Below are 19,096 nucleotides of genomic sequence, written 5' to 3' on the forward strand. Positions count from 1 at the left end.
AGGATCCATTTAAAGTAGAAGATAGACCAATGGGCTCTAATCTAATAGAGTGCAAAAAATCCATTAATAGTTTCAGATTTCATATTGCAACTAACCTTTTAAGAAACTACCACTTACCAATTTTCAGAGAAGAATATCTGCAATTATCTGAAAAGACCATTCAAGTATGCGTTCGTTTTCCATCTACATATCTGTGTGAGGCTAACTTTTCTTCATATATTAATACTTCAACCAAAACAACATATCACAGCCAATTGAATACAGAAGCAGATAGGAGAATCCAGCTGTTCTAGTAAGCCAGGCTGTAAAGAGACTTGCAAAAATGTAAAAACAATGATACTTTCCTACTAAATTTTTTTTGGTTTTGGAAAATAGTTATTTTTTGTAAAAATATATTAAGATGCAATGGGTTTATTATTGTCATTTTAGAATGAATACATATCTTTAAAACCCAGTTTTAATTTCTATTATGATAAATAGTCATAGATATAACCCACATATAAACAAAAGCTTTTTGGAATCTTCAGTTATTTTTAAGAATGTAAGGGGTTCCAGAGACCAAAATGTTTGAGAATCACGGAATAAAACTGACTCCAAGGTACATTGTTAGGGAAAGTGCAGATCTGTGTGATTATACCTTATCATTTGTATAAAAAGAACTGTAAATAGGAAATTTATTTTCTAGTGTAGGCGTAAAATCCTTCTGGAAGGATATAAAAGAATTAAGTATTGGTTCAGAGAGGAAGGAATGAAAGGTAAACTCTTTTTTCTAAACCCATTTGAACTCACTTGAATTTTAAACCAGATGCGAATGTATTACTCATCAGTGAAAAAAAAAAAAAAAAGAAAGAAAAAAGAAAACATTCCCACCCAGCTAAATTGCAAAATTAAAGGAATCTAGGTTTGTTATGAAAAGTTGGAGCAAGTTTGGAATAATGGATATTATTTTTCTGGCAGCTTATTTTTTCTTGTTTTGTTTGAGAGAAAGTGAAGCTTGCTTATTTTAAGGGTAAAAAATTTCATATAATATCCAAGCCAAATACCAATCATGTTGAAATAATGTAAATCAAATAGGTAACATTTTTCTTAGTGGGGCCCAAAGTATTCCAAAATTAACTTTTAAGGAGGAACAATTTTACTAGATTTTTTAAAAATGGCATTTATTTCTAGGTTCCTTGTAAAGAGATTGGGTTTATTTTAGAAGACTGTTATGATTTACCATCCTGTCATTTAAAAGGTTTTGAATAATTGCTGCATGAAATGTAGAAGTAAAAAGGCTAAGTAAGTGTTCTGATGTTTGATTCAGTACAAAAAGTACCTTTTAATACTCTTAACCTTTGAGGCTTCGAGAATTCTTGAAAAGAATAACTAAGGAATTCAATTTTATTTATTCTGTCTACTATTAAATGTGCCTTTTGATCAGTGTTCATACTTTTAACTTTTGGATAGATAAAATGTCCTTTTACGAAAACGGAAAATTATTTTAATGCAATAGCTTTTAAGATTTTCTTTTTTCATATAATTCTTCTAAATTTTATTTCTTTGAATGCTGAAATATCATTTCCAGAGTTCTTTGAAACAGTTTAGAAGAAGATATTACATGTGGTTCTGTTCATTAGTTATAGTTAAAAGTTTGCCAACAATGTTCAACCATTTTCCCCTAGTTCTTTAGTAACAAAGAATACTTTTAAAAACGTTAATGGATTTTTTTTAAGTACTAGACAGATGGGTAGTTAGAAAGGAGTTTTACTTACTGTTACTTCGTAGCATATACATGTATAATACCTGAGATTTTTGAAAGCACTTACACATTATTTTCTTTGATTCTCAGCACATCCAGGAAGTAGCACAGTATTTTTCCTACTTTAGATGTATGGAAATTGAAATTTAAAGGGCAAAAGGAATTGCCTAATGTCATACAGTCTTGTTAAATAATAAAATAGGATTTTAGATTAAAACAAAACTCTGTCCTTGCAAAAAAATGCATTTATCTATATCTACTACGTTCTAGGCACTGTGGTTAGCAGCAGAGATAAACAGATAGGACGCCTCTTGCTCTCCAGGGGCTTGAAGTTAGTGGCAGAGGACAGCCAGTGGGAGAAGCTCATAAGTGCGGTGGTACCCCATTGAAGGGCCATGTAGCCCAGACATTTTTGAGGACGTGACACAAATCTTGAGGAATGACTAGAAGTTAACGAGAGTGAGTCTGATTAGGGGCACAGAGAGAGATGTTCAGGTAGAAAGGGCAGCAAAAGAGGCCTTAACACACTGGTGTCTTTTGAGAAGTACTAGTAGTTCTGTTGTCAGTACGTGAGAAGGAGCAGGCTGTGAAACCAAGAAAGGTAGACAGTGTACTTGAAATTGAGAAGTTTGAGCTTTAAAAAAGAAAGGTTTCAGGGTGCCAAAAAGGGAATTTAAATAGGTGTAGAAGGACTCAGATTGACCAAAATTTGAGTCTTAGTTCTTGGGCTTATTAGCTGTGGAATCATAGTCTCAAGTGGCTTTTTCTGAGCCCAGTTGCCTCATATGTAAAATGGAAATAACATTCAATTTGCAGGTAGTTAGGAGGACTAGAAAAAGAAATGTAAATAAAGCATCTAGCATGTCCCAAGCTTGTAAGCACTCAGTAATGGAACATGAATTAGGAGAAATAAAGATAGTTCTCCACACATATGCTAAGTAGTAGAACTGAAAAAAAATGAATTGAATCTTATTTTAAAATAGTATGGAACATTTAGACATTTCTAAAATAGCTGGAATGGTTTTATAGTTTCACATGTTTAAATTTAATATTTGGGAATCTTTTGGTGTAGCATTTCTTAATATCTTTGTTTGAAAGCAAGACCTTATGTATAAGATATGGTTGTCAGGTTATAGAGACTTCTACAAATTAGACCTTGTTTAGAATCAATTTTGTTTGCCTTGTTTTGTACCTTGTCCATCCCCCAACACTCTGGCCTAGAAATGAGTTCTTAGTTGGAGGATCTGGATCTGTCATTTGCTAACACTCTAATCTTAGGCAAATTACTGACCCATTTAGGTGGTTCTTTAGTATTAAAATGGTATACCTAATTAATTTAGCTTTAGAGAATAAAATGAAATAATACATGGATGCCCTTTTGTAAAATACAGTGTCTTCGCTTAGGCTGCCATAAGAAAATGCAATTGACCCTTGAACAACATGGGTTTGAACTGCATGGATCCACTTATACATGGATTTTCTTCTACCTCTGCTGCACCTGACACAGCAAGACCAACTCCTCCCCTTCCTCTTCTTCCTCTTCCTTACCCTACTCAACTTAAGGATAAAAACCTTTGTGATGATACACTCCACTTAATGAATAGTAGCTGTATTTTCTCTTCTTTATGATTTTCTTTAATATTTTCTTTTCTCTAGCTTACTTTAAGAATATAGTACATAATACATATAGAAAATATGTTAATTGACTGTTTATATTATTGGTAAGTCTTCCTGTCAACAGTAGGCTATTAGTAATTAAGTTTTGGGAAATGAAAAGTTATACACGAATTTTCAGCTGTGGGGGGTGGGGTCGGTTCCCCTAACCCTTGTGTTTAAGGGTCAACTGTACCACTGACCAGGTGACTTAAACAAAGAAATTTCTTTCTCACAATGCTAGATGCTGAGAAATCCAAGATCAAGGTGCTAGCTGATCCAGTTCCTGGCGAGGGCTCTCTTTCTGGCTTGTAGATGGCTGCCTTCTCACTGCAGTCCTCACATGGCCTTTTCTTTGAGCCATGTGGGGCAGTGGGGAGAGAGCTCGTACACTCTGGTGTCTCTTCTTGTAAGGATACTAATCCTATAGGATCAGAGCCCCAACTTTGTGACTTCATGTGGCCTTAATTCCTTTCTTACTCCAAACAGAGCAGCACTGGGGGTTAGGGCTTCAACATATGAATTTTGGAGGAACATAGGAATTCAGTCCATAACACAAAATGAAGTTGGAAGTGCTCTCTTTTGAGGACTTTATGATTTGGTATTTTGTAAGAATGAGTTAATACAAGGCATGTATTGTATTTTTACTACTCTCCAGAGTTGCAGATGTATATGGATCATTTGAGTCCATGCTTTCTACCTAATAATGTTTATAATTGATTAGCTACAGAAGCTGTTTACAACCAAGTTAGCATAGAACTCAGAATATTAGTGTGCCTAAGGTAATTATAAAAACTCATTAGCCTATTAAGTATACTATTAATATACTTAATATTGTATTAAGGTAATATCACTTCCTTGAATTTCTCCTCCCCCAATCCCATTCCAGGCTGAAATATAGTTTGGTTTCCATAAAAAATGTCCACATATTTCAGTGATAATTTAAAAAGTCGTACTGTTCATCTTAATTTTGAATATACCTTTTTACTCATGAAGAGAGTAAGCCTTTTAATTAACATGTTAAGGTTACACAGTTTTTACGGATGGCTAAATAAAACCTCAGTTTTACATAGCAGATTTTGGAACAAAGATAGAAGTTTAACTAAACTTTGGGGTATTACAGGCACCTTCCTTTTCTTTATTGTGAATCTCGGTATGAATTTTGAATTCCTTCCAAGTCTATTTTCATTTCAGATTGTGATGGAAGGTCTTTTACCTGGTTTCCCAGAATCATCACATTTATGTTCTTTCTCACAGGCCAGCCCTCCAGATCTCTATATTGAAAGATTTAATATAGCTCTTGGACAATATATGGGAGCATTGCAGAGCATTGTGCCTCTTTTCATATATATGGTAAGTTAGAGCTGTTGCCTCCTTTCAAAATACCTGGTTGTATTGGTCTAAGCATGTGTAGATGCAGAGAATTAAGCATGTTCTATTTTTCTTTCACTATATTTTGTGTTAGAAATGGAAAATAAGTTATTTCGGTGATGTTTGATAGTTGTTGACATAGAAGAATTATTTAGTTATTTTTCCTTTTTCTTTTAATATTACTTAAGTAACAATTGCTGAGTAGAGAAGTAAGAATTAATGATAAGCAATTACCCAGTGAGCATTTATTTTATTTGTGCCATGTGAAGGCACTGTGCTTGGTCCTGGGAAAATGAAGATACATAAGATTTTTCATCCTCAGAAAGTAGAGAGTTAAGACATGTATCTAAAATACGATGTATTATAAATGCCAGGTAAGTCATTCCATAAAAAATAGAACAATAAAGTATTTCTTCTTTCCTGATGATCTCTTATATTTGGAGTTATGCTTATGGGTATAATTTGTAGACTGTGACTTTATTGATTTGCTTCCTCCCCATTTTAAATATACAAAGTCATAGAATCTTAATGTTATTAGCTCTTGTTGAACAGAGGGGCCATTAGAAACCATTATTACCCCCAATTCTTTGTTTATTAGATTAGGGAATAAAATGCTTAGGTGGATCCTACGTTCTATAGCATATAGATTGCTATATGTGCATACCCATCTTAAGAATGACTTAATCACCATAAAATGCACTTTACTTACAGAAAAAATTTAGCTCCACCTTTAATTTAGAAGGCACTTTCCAAAAGATCATGTAGTACTTCATGATTTTTATTTATACTTATTTATTCCTTGGATACTGACAACAATTTTAAAAGTTAATAAGAGTTTTCCAGTTAAAATAATGTAGGAGAGGCCAGGCACAGTGGCTCACGCCTGTAATCCTAGCACTCTGGGAGGCCGAGGCGGGAGGATCACTTGAGGTCAGGAGTTGGAGACCAGCCTGAGCAAGAGTGAGACCCCATCTCTACCAAAAATAGAAAAAAATTAGCCAGGCGTGGTGTTAGGCACCTGTAGTTCTAGCTACTTGGGAAGCTGAGGCAGGAGGATCACTGGAGCCCAGGAGTTTGAGGTTGCAGTGAGCTATGATGATGCCACTGCACTCTACCCACTGTACTCTATCCAGGGTGACAGAGCAAAACTCTGTCTCAAAAAAAAAAAAAGGCAGAAGAAACTGGTTTTTGCCTTCTCTTTTACCAAGAGTTATCTTAGAAGAAATTGATAATAAGGCTTTTCTTTTGGTTTAAATGCCAGAACTCCTTTATGAATCATGAAACTAGTGAAAAATATTACTGATGATATTAGAAATAAGTTCATCTGAGTTAGAATTAACTTCTTGGAAAGGATCAGGAAACCTGGGAGGTAGCCACCATTGTATCATTTTGGTGAAATCCTTTCATGGTTTATTCACCAGGAATGTATGTTAGGTCTAAGTATCTTGTACTTATAGAGGTAATATTTTATTTCCATTCTAGCAAACGCCTTACTCTGGCTGTTTTAAAGTTTTCAGTGGAGACTGTGAATGGAAGTGGAGCTGAAAGACAGGGCCTATTTATGGATAAGGGCATTAAGGGAAGGTAAATAGGTTTCAAACTTCCATGTCTACCATTTTAGTGGCATTTACCAATAAGCATGTTGGCTAGGTGCATTAGTAATTAAAAAAGGTCTAACTTATCATGACTTGGATTTTGAGTGAAAACATGAATAGCTAATTTGTAAAAAATTAAGACAGGAAAGTGATTTACACTTTTCTGCAGTGCCGTTTTTACTTTCTTAAACTTTTTAGTAGGATCTTGGAGTTTTTAAGAAGTCTGTATCATTTAAGAGTAAGTGAACTTCAAACTTATCCTTCCAGCTAGCAAAATTCAAGTAAGGCATCTTAGGTTGTAAAGTAAAACTTGTTTTTCTTCTCTCACATTTGTGAGGACAGAGATATTTTTCTTATAGATTAAGAGCTTGAATTTGCTTTCTAGTTATTTGTGAAATTTTGCTAGTAAATTGTTTTTATTGTCCAGAAGATAGAAATTCTTCAAACTTTGGTATTGTTTTGTTGGGAAAGTATATTACTTAAAGAAAATAGCTTGAAATGTTAACCTATTAGGGCTATAATTGGCAAAATGTCCTTTCCAACAAACCATGGAAACAGAATTTTTTTAAAACATTACTTATTATTTAAAATTAGTATCTTTGTTATAAGTCTGTCTATATGAATATTTTAAGAAATCAGTCATTAAACTAGAAAATAAATTGTGTCTAAGACCCTCAGTTACCAGAAAAGATTCTTACTAAAAGACACAGAGGTCAAATAAAGACATATATTTTTGTTTAGAATTTTGAAACTTAACATTATTGTACCTGAGAAAAAGTTGAATATCCTCTATTATTTAAAGAGGTAAAATGAGAGTTTCTACGTACTTTTGAAGTTTTCAGACTATTTCTATTTAATGAGTTCTGGTTACTTAGTAAAGAGTAGGAAGGGCATGTTACAGTGCTGTGCATGAGAGTCTTAAACGTTAATAGGACAATATACCAGGAGAAAAACACACTATAAATGCAGAAAAATTTCCTTTGGGAGTTAAACAATTATATTACCTTTTATTCTTGTGTATAAACTACAAAGTTTCAAAGAGATGGCTAATTTACTTCAAAGACTTTAAAGTATACTGCCAAATCAACTTTTGCTTTAAATTTTGATTTAAAAATCTCCATTATAAAATTAGCTTTATAGTTGAAATTTTTTATTATTTTAATTAAAAAATAAAATTTCACTAGATATTTCCAAAGAGGAAAAGAAATTCTTAGAAATGAAAATGGCAGACAGTTAACTTAATCGCATGTGATAAAATTCATGTGGGGAGAAAAAAAACCCTAATAGTTAGGAAAAGTGCTATAAAAGTTGAAAAAGAAGAGGAGATTCAAGTTCTTTTTCATCTCTTTGCTGTCCATACATCTGTTTTATCTTGTTCTCTTCATGGTTATAAGATCACTGTAAGAAAACTTTTCCCTCAACCCGAGGTTTGTCTAAGTCCGAGTGGGCTGCCTTGAGTGTCTACCTCTAAACCAAACAAAGGTGGTCCCTAGGGAATGCCATAAACATTAGATTAATCATTGAAGTTGAATATGCATTGGTGAGTCAGGCAGTACGTGTTCACTGCCTGCTTTCAGCCTAGATCATTGATAAGTGGTGAACCTTTCATTAGATGATGATGTATTTTTAAAGGGCATGCCGCACAGTATGGTTCCATAATGTCTGTATATTCATCTTGTTAATGTTGGGTATCTTCATTGTTCTTTTGGAGATGTATGGTTCATAGCAGTTTATCTTTTCATTCTTTCAACTCATGCCAGAAAGACATGTAACTAATAGTAGCAGGGCTTTTGTTGTTCGATGTTGGTTTTTTTTGTTTTAATTGATGCTTTTATTCATTGTTTCCTAAAATAATATTTAGTAATATTCAGTGCTTCAAGTTCATTAGACTATTCGTTTCCCCAGTTGATACATGCAAAGTAATTTATTTTCTTTTTCAGAATAAGTTTTACATCGAAACCAAGCTTAACAGAGACTTAAAAGATGACCTTATAAAGCTGTTTACGGAACATGTTGCAGAAAAGCACATTTACAGCCTAATGCGTAAGTAATAGTTCAACTTAGAGGGGTGATATAATACTATCAGTTATCTTTTCTTTTTCTTTTTTTTTTTAAAGTCTAAACACTGTCGTATAAACCCCAGTGTTGGCATCTTCTGAACCAGATAGCAGGAAGTGTTGAATCCCACCCTATTCTGTAGGGAGAGACATCGAGGAATTGAAAATGTGACTTGAAGGTCACCCAGTGAGCTAGGAGCAGCTTAGCCAGGTCATGGGACATGCTTTTGTGTCTGGCCTGATGCTGAGTTTATCACATACTTATCGAGCAATTACCAGGCATTATACTTAAGAGTAAGGGATACAAAAAGTGACTGCTAGCCTTGTTGGGTTGGGCTTCAGAACAAGGGGCTCTATAGATGTTTAACTATGCTGTGTGGATGATCATCAAAAGGTTTTTAAACACACACACACAGTTTATATGTGGTAGGACCTGTTCCATATGCTTTACAAATATTAACTTAATTCTCACTACCCTGGAGGGTAGATACAGTCATCACCTCCATTTTATAGATGGAGAAACTGAAACAGAGAGAGGTTAAAATGAATTTAAACTAGAATAACACAGCTATTAAGGATTGATGTCTTGTCTCTAGTTATACGTTTTCCTATCATTTACCCCCTTACTCCAACAAAACAAACAACTGCACTCAGTTCCTGTGATTTTCTAAAATCTGATCAGTAATTTCCTTCTTGTGGCTTCAGATACACTTGGAAATGCTAGTGTTCCGTTTATTATTGCTGGATAACAAAATCATCCAAAAACATAGTGCTTAAAACAACAATAGTCTTTTATTTTGCTTTGTGATTTAGGGAGGGTTTGGTGGGGCAGTTTAGCTCTGCTCTGCTCAGCACTGGCTGACGTGGCTCACCGGGAGGCTGGGGCTTTCCTTGTGGCTCATTCACATGGCTGGTAAGTGGTGCTAGCTTTGGTTTCTGTCCTCTTTACTCCAAGAATGATTATTGAAAGATATGGGAAATGGAAACTGCCAGTTTCTTAAGTCCTGTACTCAAAAACTGGCACAGTGTCACTTTTGCTGTATTTTACCGGGGAGGTGGTCACAGAGCCCAGATTCCAGGAGAGAAGACATGGATCCCTCCTCTCAATGGGGGATTCAAAAGAATTTGGGGGCCATGTCTTGAAACCAAATAACAAGGCCAAGTGAACACCCTCTCTGCTAATAAAGAATTGATACTCAAATGCCCCATATTATTCATTAATAGTATGTTTCATGAATGAAGACAGTGACTTCTTACTGGAGGTAAAGCTAGTTTTCTGTCAGCTCCATGGTATAATCATTTATGTATATATTTGCTTATAAAATAAAGTGGCTTCTGTTTTTGGCTGGTAGTAAAATTGTTTTCCTTTGAAATTAATTTTTAGTTTGAATTAAACTCTGAAAACAGCAGAACTACTAGGATCTACGTTGATCAAGGTATCTACGTAGTATTGTTGTGTTGGTGATTCTAACGAAGGTGACAGAATAAATATGTAGCAATGGGGTCAGCTAATGGTAGAAATTTCCTGAAAAAATGTAATATGTTGGATTTTGTAGTTGAAGATTCATAGTTCAGTTTGCATAGAGAGTTTTTAATGATTACATTATAATAAATTTCCTTAGAAAATTCTGCCTTTTAGTTCAAACACTTGTAGTTTGAAATTTTTTGAAGTCAAGAGTTAGTTTTAGTTATGATTTTAAGAATTGATTCTCAAACTAGTAAAGGACAGGAGCCCCTGAGCAAGCCTGTAGCACTCAAGAATACTTGAATGAACACAGAAGCTTGGTTCTGTTCTCATTTCAGGTATAAAAAGGTACTTTTAGTAAGGCACTTACTTAACCTGTCTAGACTGGAATGTCATAATTTGTGAAGAAAGAGATTAAGATTGGAAGTTATCCAGTTATCTAAAAAACCACAATACTAGTTTTTAAACTGTAAAGTTTATTGACATTTATGATCAGCGGGGTTGTTAGAGGACGCTTGTTTGTTTCTTTACTATATGATTTTTAGAAGAAAACTGTTACTAAGGGTAATACATTATATATTAGTTGCATATAAAAGCAGCATTTCAGTGGTGGTATGGTAAAGTAGAAAGAGCACAGAATTTAGAGTAAAACACAAGTTCTGGAACCTCTTCTGCCACCAGCTAGCTCTGTTACTTTATATTTTTCTTCTTCTATTTTTATTACTTCTCCCCCCATCATAGGAAAGCTCTGTGACTTTGGATGACTTACTCAGTGGGTTTTGTTTTGTTTTGTTTTTAGCCTCAGTTTCTTTACCTGTTTTATAAAAATAAGTAGATGATGATAAAGTTTGTGAGAAATTCAATTCTAAATTAAATAAAGCATGTAAGAATTAAACATATGTAAAGTACCTGGCACCTGCTAAATACTCTTTCCTCTGTCAAGTTATCTCTCCTTCAAATTCCTATTTCCTTTTCCTTAAAAGGGGAAATTAGTGAGAAAATCTTTTAAATTCCTGAAAGGAGTTTAGGTGGAGAGGATTTTAGTGAAATGTTGTAACACTTCCTCAACTCTAATAATCTTTTGTTATTGAGCGTAATTATTTTCAATTATTTCATTTCAAATTAATTTATATACATTTTTATGTATATCTTTGTAGCATATTTAATTTATCATTCCTTCATAGATAGCTATCAAATTTGACATAGGTGATTATAATTACGGTAGGGGTTGTTTATAAATGTATATACTTGACCACATAAAGAGTATGTGGTTGAATATGAAGAGTTAGTGGGAACAAGGCTAATTAAAGTCCAAAATGGTGAAAAAGTAGGAAGATGGATAATACAGAGAGCCCTTGGATTTTGGGTACATATTGAAATTAGAACCTTGAGTAGAAGAGACTCTCAGAACCTAATATTTAGAATTTCAATAACTAAACATTGCATTTTAGAGCAAAAGATTTTCTGAAATACTTAACATTTTTCTTCTTTAAAATTTATCCGTGCCATTCAATATTGTAACTATTAACAGATGATAAAATTGGAAGGACAAATTTGAACAGTACACCTTTGATGATCTTCCTCATATAAATTCAAATGAAACATTGTATGTTTGAAACTATAAAATTCTCATTGGCCTAGTAAAATGACAGTTCCATTTTTAGGAAGGCAGGGACAGAGGAAAATCACTTTATATGATTTTGCAAGCCTGGCTTAATATAAAATCATGCTGGGTTTTTTCTTGTTAGTAAACTGCAGGTCTTTGAGAGATAAATTAAAAATGAACTGTTTTAGGTTAGTAGTATCTGTTGTATCCACTAAATAATGGAATTTGATTATATCTCTTAGTAATGTTATCTAGAGGAATTACTCTTAATCATTTAAAAAATTTTTAAATGTTTATGTGGCAGTATGACAACCTAAAAGAGAACTAACTCTGTTGTCATGTTTAGAGTCAGGATCATGTGATTACCAAAGTCATGAAAATGAGAAAGACGGGCCATCATCATTTCTAGCCCTTAGCTTTCGTAAGAAAAAAGTAGATGCAGTTATGGCATTTGGAAAAGTGAGTTTCCGTCTCTGATCACAGTTACTAAAATTACTAATATGTGTCTTTCAGAAAAATGGGAAGAGCCTCAAATACGATGACTTAGGGAAGGAGAAATGATTCAGGGGGGTTATTTTATGATATTTTGTTCCCCAAATGTAATGGAAGCACTTTCAGTTCACTTACTAAGTACCATGAATACTATTGCTTTTAGATAGCTTTGCTTTACTTCTCAGAATCTCCATGAATTGATTCATTTCCCTTAGTGTTCCAGCAGACCTTTATGTATTTACCTGTTAGATTGAGCTCTGCTATACTGGATTTTTTTTTTAAATTTCCTTAGTGTATAATTTTAGTTTCCTTAGTAGATAAACTCTTGATTTGTCCTCTTGGGCTGTTCTTTCTTACACTTGTTTACCCTTCAGTCTCTGGGTGAAATAGTAATAGAGAAATCTTGACATTCAGATTAAGTTTACATTCTTTTTAACCCACTTTCTCTTCTTATTTCTCTTCTTATTTCAGCTTTACTTCTAGAAGCCCAGTCAACACCATTTCAGGTTACACCTTCAACTATGGCAAATATTGTGAAAGGCCTGTATACTCTCAGACCAGGTAAATGTTCGTTACTTCTGTTGTTGGACCTGTTTGTTTATGTTGTAGCCTTACCCAAGGGGGCAGCGGTTCTATGTGTGTTTTGTGAGGCCTAAAGGTATTTGGATTTGCTAGAACAAATTGAGTAGATATTCATTGTTGTGAAATGTAAACTCAGAACTCACTTGGAACTCTTTCTCTGCTCGTGAAAACCAACCAGTTTGATTTTTGTAGGACCTGTGAGGGAAATACAAGAAATAATTTGTAGGCTACACATTCGATAAAACTGAATCTCATGTTTGGTCTGAATCTCTGTGTTTGTTATTAGAGTGTTTCTCCTTCACTTCCTACCCCATGCTACAATGCACAGACATACACATTCACAACTCCATCTTCTTGGGCCTATTATGTATCTTGCAAGGAATCGAGAAGTGTTGGTTAAAAGTTATAGTTGGTTAAAGTTATAGTCATTTCATAAGGATGTTTTGGGGAGAGATATAATCAGAAGAACAGAGTCAAAAAACAAAGATCACTATATTCAAAGGCATGGTTTATAAATTATCTTAGTATATGTATTTTAGAATAACAACATTGTTGATATAAAGGAATCCCAAGGTGCTTTTATATATATATATCTTCCTGTTTGTAAGCCAGAATCTCAAACTTGTCGTAGAGTTGTCTAGCCAATTACAAAATGTCTACGGGAGAGAGATTATATAAATTGTCAGGGTAGAACATTATTCTGCAACCCATAAACACAAGGGATGCTTTTTAGACAGTAATTACCTTTTCATGAAATTCTTTTGTTGTGTGAGGATTAAATGAAATAAAACATGATGTAAAAAGCTTAACACAGTACCTAATAACATAATAAGCATGCAAACATTAACTGCTGTTACTACTATCACTTTGAGTTTAATGGTTATTTTATAGTATTTTAATTAATTGATGCTTGTTTGCCTAAGTAATTTAAAAGACATGTCAGAATTTAGCTAAAATGGAAACCAAGTAAAAACTGTGGTATCAGCAGCATGGACTGTGATTTTAGAAGCACCTTCTTAGGCAACTTTAAACGATTAGTGACTTCTGGAGTATTCAAATTTGCAGTTATCTAAATTTAAATCTAGGTCTTGAGCTCTATTCTTTATAATTTTTAACAGAAATTACTTGTGTAAAGTAATTATTTGTATAACATAGCAAAAATATTTTATCACATATGTCCAATAAACTGATATGTTTCTTTTTCTAGTTTCTCAGAATTTTGAAATTTATTTTACTACAATGTGATGAAAATGGTTCATGATTTTTTTGTATGTACTAGGTTATGAATGGTTTTTTTTTCTTTTATGTTGGAAGGCATCCAAGTGTAGTATGACAAATTCTACCTCCCAAGTAGACAGCTTTATCAGCTCTGGCTTTTATCATAAGTAACAAAATTGCCGAATAAAGCTAATCACTAAAGGTAGCAGAAATTGTAGATACATGTTTATCTAAAGCTATTTTATCCAGGTTCAAGCTCTTGTAATAGGATTTATACTACTTGTGAGGAGAATTCTGTTTGAGAATTGTCCTTTTGAAAGGCGAATTTTATCACTAACTTACCTTTTGCTGCCCTAGGCATTTTCTGAGATACTTTTAAACAAACTTTGACATTTACATGTCTTGCCAGTGCCCATTATGTTCCTGGTTTATTAAAGCAATTTTATTCACCTGGTAGATTAAGGTTAGAATATTTTAAAAGCTGAATTTTGAATGTAAAAGTTTCTTGCATTGCAGTGGTTTTCAAGTGCTGGTCTTCATGTGACTACATCTGCATCACCTGAGAGTTTTTCAAGCTGTAGATTCCTGGGCTCTAACTCTTAGAGATTCTAATGACTTGCCATTTTTGTTTAGTTTCTGTCTGGTCTTTAGAAGCTCAGTTTAGAAATAGTTTCAGCAATCCTATTCTGACTTTTTTCATTTAATACACACACTTTCTTTGTTTCTTCGTCTTTATTTTAATAATCACCTGGAGTTCCATAAAATATCAGATAGGTTTTCCTTCTGCCAGCTCTGACTGGTTAGTGGTTCCCGGGAGCATGTTAATTGAGACCTTTCTAAAGCCATATATGAGCTGAGCTAGATGGAGAGACACTATTGAAAATGTTTTGCCATGAGTTTGTGCAAGGTGAATGGTTTGGCCCTTGTATTATTGAAGTACTTATTTGCCATCTTTAACTTACCTATTCTCCTGTTAGACGTTTTTTTACTTGCACTTTTTTTACTTGACCATTGACACAGCATGCCACAGATCAAATGAGGCTTTTTCTGGTTTAGAATTATTTACTCAGTTTATAGTTTTAAAAGTGGGCTTACTGGATTAAAGAGCATTGACACTTTTATGGTGTGTATATATATGTATATACATGCATATATGTATCTCCAAAATGTTTTCCAAAGGGGAACATTTGAAAGGGCTAGATTGCTAGCTAGATTAAAACGATTCAAAAGGGATAACAGTGTTAATTGAGGACCACCAAGGAAGGAGAATACTGGTTTCATCATGCCCTTGATGCAGGTGGGTATTATTTATATTTAATGTTCATTGAGTAGAGGGAAGAGACTATATTTATTTTAGCTTGAATTTTTTGAATATTAATTTTTGAATATTCCGTTTATTTTTTCTTGTGAATTATCCAGTCCTGTCTTTACTCATTTGTTTGGTCTTACTGATATTTACAAATTATTTATAATAAAGATACTAATTCATCTTTGTCATGTCTGTTGCAAATATTTCCCTGTGAATTCTCTTTGCCTTTTTATGTTCTATAGATTAGTCTCTTGATCTTTTTCTTAATAATTTGACAACCACTTAATTCTCTTATATATATTTAATCTGTTCTAATTTAACATAGGTGAAAAAAGATTTTTATTTTCAAAGTACTAACCAGTTATCTCTAGCTCACTTATTAAATGTTCAGTCTCTGCGCCCAGCCCTTTTTGTGTTGCCTCTTTTTTTTCCAGTATGTTTACTTATTATTACCTGTACTGTTCTATTCTGGGGCCAGTATATTGTTTTATGAGGCCATTAAATATGAAATGTCTGATTTCTAATCATAAGTTTAGTTTATTATATCTCAAACAAGAAGCAGTGCAATTAATCAGTGTGCCTAAACTATCAACACAGTTTTGCCACCTTAATGGTAGCTTGCTTATGCCAGCAGTGAAGAAGCCTGGAGAGCAAGTGGTGATGAAATCGTGAAAGGCGTTTTCCACAGCTTGTTGAGAAATGAATGTTTTTCCTTGTAAGAAGTGGATGGTCAGTTGGTGCAAGGTCTGGTGAATATGGTGGATGACAGAGAGTTTCCAGGTCTAATTTCTGTGGTTTGAACAGCATTGTTTTTTGCAACATGTGGTCTTGCAAGAGGATTGGCCTGTCTCTATTGACCAGTCTCGGCTGCTTAATCACAAGCATCCTCATCATTTCGTCCAACTGGTTGCAGTAGACATATGCTGTAATTGATTGACCAGGTTTCATGAAGGCTGTAGTAGATGATATGAGCTCTGGACCACCAAACAGACACTGTTAGCTTTTTCTGATGAATATTTCATTTTGGACAGTGTTTCGGCACTTCATCTTTATCCAACCATTGTGCTGAACACTTGCAGTTGTCGAAAAGAATCCATTTTTCATCACATGTCACAGTGTGGTATAGAAATGGTTCACCTTTATGTTGTGACAGCAAAGAAAGGCAAGCTTACAGACGATTGCTCTTTTGATGCTTGTTTAATTTGTGCAGAACCCATCTCTCCAGTTTCTTTACCTTGCTGATTTGTTTCAAATGGTCTAATATTGTTGGAATAGTAATGCCAAACCTTGCTGCTAATTCATGTGTAGGTTGAGATGATTTCACTTCCACTATAGCTTTCAGCTCATCATTTATCCACCTTGATCTCAGGTCACCTGCATGGCTCATTTTCAAGATTAAAATCACCAGAATGGAACTTTTCAAACCATTGATGTACTGTGCATTCATTAGCCACGTCCTTCCCAAACATGTCATTGATATTTCAAGCTCTCTGTGCTGCATTGGTTCCACAGTGTAACTCAAACTTTTGACTTACCCATGGTTTCACAAAAATTGCTGTAAAAAATTTTTTTGAAAGATAATTGTAAGCCAAAACATACATTTGAAAGAATGAGGATATATTTTCACAATAAAAAAAAACAAACAAGAAGTGTCAAAGTGAAATGTCAGAGATATCGACTGTGTCAAAGTTAGTACTTAAGGAAATCAGACATTCCATACTTAATAACCTAATAATTAATGGCTAATAGGGCTGGTATTTCTACTGAGCCCCTTCCCTCCAGGTCCCCTTCCATCCAGAATTCTTTAGTAATCTCATACATGTTTTCCTCCATATTTAGAATTTTCTATAAGATCGATTAAAAAATTTCCTGGGGATTTTTATTAAATTCTGTTAAATCAGTAAAATGTAAAAATATTTGCTTTCTTCATACTATAAATTCTTTTTAGAAAGGAAATTTAACTTCTTTGTTATGTTCTTTACCAGAATGAGATTGCATTTATTTTTTCCCATTTTAAATTTCCCAGTTTAATTTACTCTTTGAACAAAAGACGACTTTCCCTTTTGCATTTCATTTAGTTTGTCTATATGATTTTCTTCATGAATCTTTTCATTTCCTCACAGAGTGGGTTCAGATGGCTCCAACTTTATTTTCTAAATTTATTCCAAACATTCTCCCTCCGGCCGTGGAATCTGAACTTTCAGAATATGCTGCTCAAGATCAGAAACTTCAGAGAGAACTTATACAGAATGGTTTTACAAGGCAAGTTGCTTTTTTTCCTTTAGGTACAAAGTTATATTCATTTCCCTAGGCCAGGTTGGCTTGGCAGGGGAGAGGTGTCAAGGTTCTTAGAATGGGAACTAACTGTCCACTGCAAGAAGTAGTTGTTAGCTCCTTGTCTGTAGAAATTTTAAGCCGAGTTTTGATTTTGTGGAAGTTGCTCTTCATTACATGCATTTTGAAAAAGGGATTTCTCCTTGGTTGGGCAGTTAGTTGGGGAACCTCCAAGAGCTCTTCCAACTTTGATTTTCTCCTATTAGTCCTGAGCATGTGGAAAAACATTGTAGAGATTTTATGATCAGTTACAATGTATTTTTATGACTACACTGGCAAAGAGGCTTTAAATTCTATATTTCATGTTTTTACTTTTGCTCTAAATTCTAGTTATTTCTTTAAAATTGGGGTATTTCTTTATACATGTCTAGAAAATTTGCCTCCCTTGGTTTTGATATATATACTTTGCTCATTTTTTTATATTTTTTGCAACTCATTATCATGGCGCTATCCCAGAAAATCTTGCAAAATGTATTTTTCAACTAAAATACATTAATATAAAATTTTTGTGATTCCCCATGGGAAAACACCCTGTTACATTACCAAATCATTTAAGTAATACATTTTCATAATCTATACTCTTAGCACTTTTGCATGTCTTCTGTTATTTGGATCCCTGACATTCAGGAAGAAAGCTGTAGAAAGGAGTATGCCTGGCATTTCTTATGCGTTGTTATGTCTACACATAAGAAGGTTGAGTGTTGGCTCACTCATCTGGCTAGGGCAGGGGTTGGATATTTATCTTTCAAAGGTTCTGAGGCCAAACTGAATTTCAGAAAAACCAGCCTTGACTAGAATCACTGTTTCTGAGTCTCCAGTTTCAGCACAGATTAGGAAAGAAAGCAGATAATTTGTTGTTTGTTGGTCCGTGGATTGGCATTTATTCCCTTTTTGTGTCCTGTATTTGTGTGGTAGTGGAAGCACTGAGTCATCACTGATCATTTATACCCTCACTGGCAGCTTATGCAGGAAAGGCTCAGTGAAGCTGTATAGGTAAGCCTGGAACACCCGGCTCACTGTGGCTAGGGGGGAAAGAAGGGCCAATAGGAAATGCTGGATGTCCAGAGCTAGTTTCACCTGCATGTGGAGGGGTTGGGTGTATTAATTGCAGTATTTCTGACATTAATTGCAGAATTTCTCAATTATTAATAGAGTGGTATTATTTCCATATACAGAATGAGGCCATTTAATGCCATATTAATTTTACTTAATCTCTTTTGAAGACTAATTAGTATATTTATGTGGTTCAGACATCAAAATGATATAAGAAGTATACATTGAGAAGTTTTGCACCCACCTGTCTGTCTACTCCCATCCCATCAAATGTCTATTTGATTAGTTTCTTTCTTGTGATTCCTTGTGGTATTTTTTTTTTACATACAGATACAAGCAAGTACAATATCTGTCCTTATTTTTATTTCTTACACATTCCATTATGCAGATATAGTATAACTTATTTAACCCATCTCCAGTAACTGGCTAGTTGAATTATTTCTAGTCTTTTGCTATTACAGGCAGTGCCGCAGTGAATAACCTTGTATGTGGATAATTTTGGGCCTCTTGCAGGTATATCTGGAGGGTAAATTCCCAGAAGTGGGAAAGCTGGGTCAAGAGTACGTGTGGTTGTAATTTTGATTAATATTACCAAATTGCCCTTTGTAGGAGATTCTGCC

The 19,096-nt window shown here is 34.1% G+C and overlaps 1 protein-coding gene across 2 annotated transcripts in view; it reads left to right on the forward strand.

The window, feature by feature from the left end:
• CACUL1 (CDK2 associated cullin domain 1) overlaps positions 1–19,096 on the forward strand; it is a 66,802-nt gene that overhangs the window by 37,890 nt on the left and 9,816 nt on the right. For both annotated transcript variants that reach the window (XR_006739086.1, XM_045567747.1), the window contains exons 4-7: positions 4,652–4,747; positions 8,301–8,403; positions 12,452–12,541; positions 17,213–17,351. Coding sequence is in view for 1 of the 2 variants with exons in the window: in XM_045567747.1 (XP_045423703.1) it covers positions 4,652–4,747; positions 8,301–8,403; positions 12,452–12,541; positions 17,213–17,351 (428 nt within the window). In the remaining variant the exon portion in view is untranslated. The remainder of the gene's footprint in view (positions 1–4,651; positions 4,748–8,300; positions 8,404–12,451; positions 12,542–17,212; positions 17,352–19,096) is intronic.

Source organism: Lemur catta, chromosome 14 (assembly GCF_020740605.2).
Source record: "Lemur catta isolate mLemCat1 chromosome 14, mLemCat1.pri, whole genome shotgun sequence".
Classification (NCBI taxonomy): Eukaryota; Metazoa; Chordata; class Mammalia; order Primates; family Lemuridae; genus Lemur; species Lemur catta.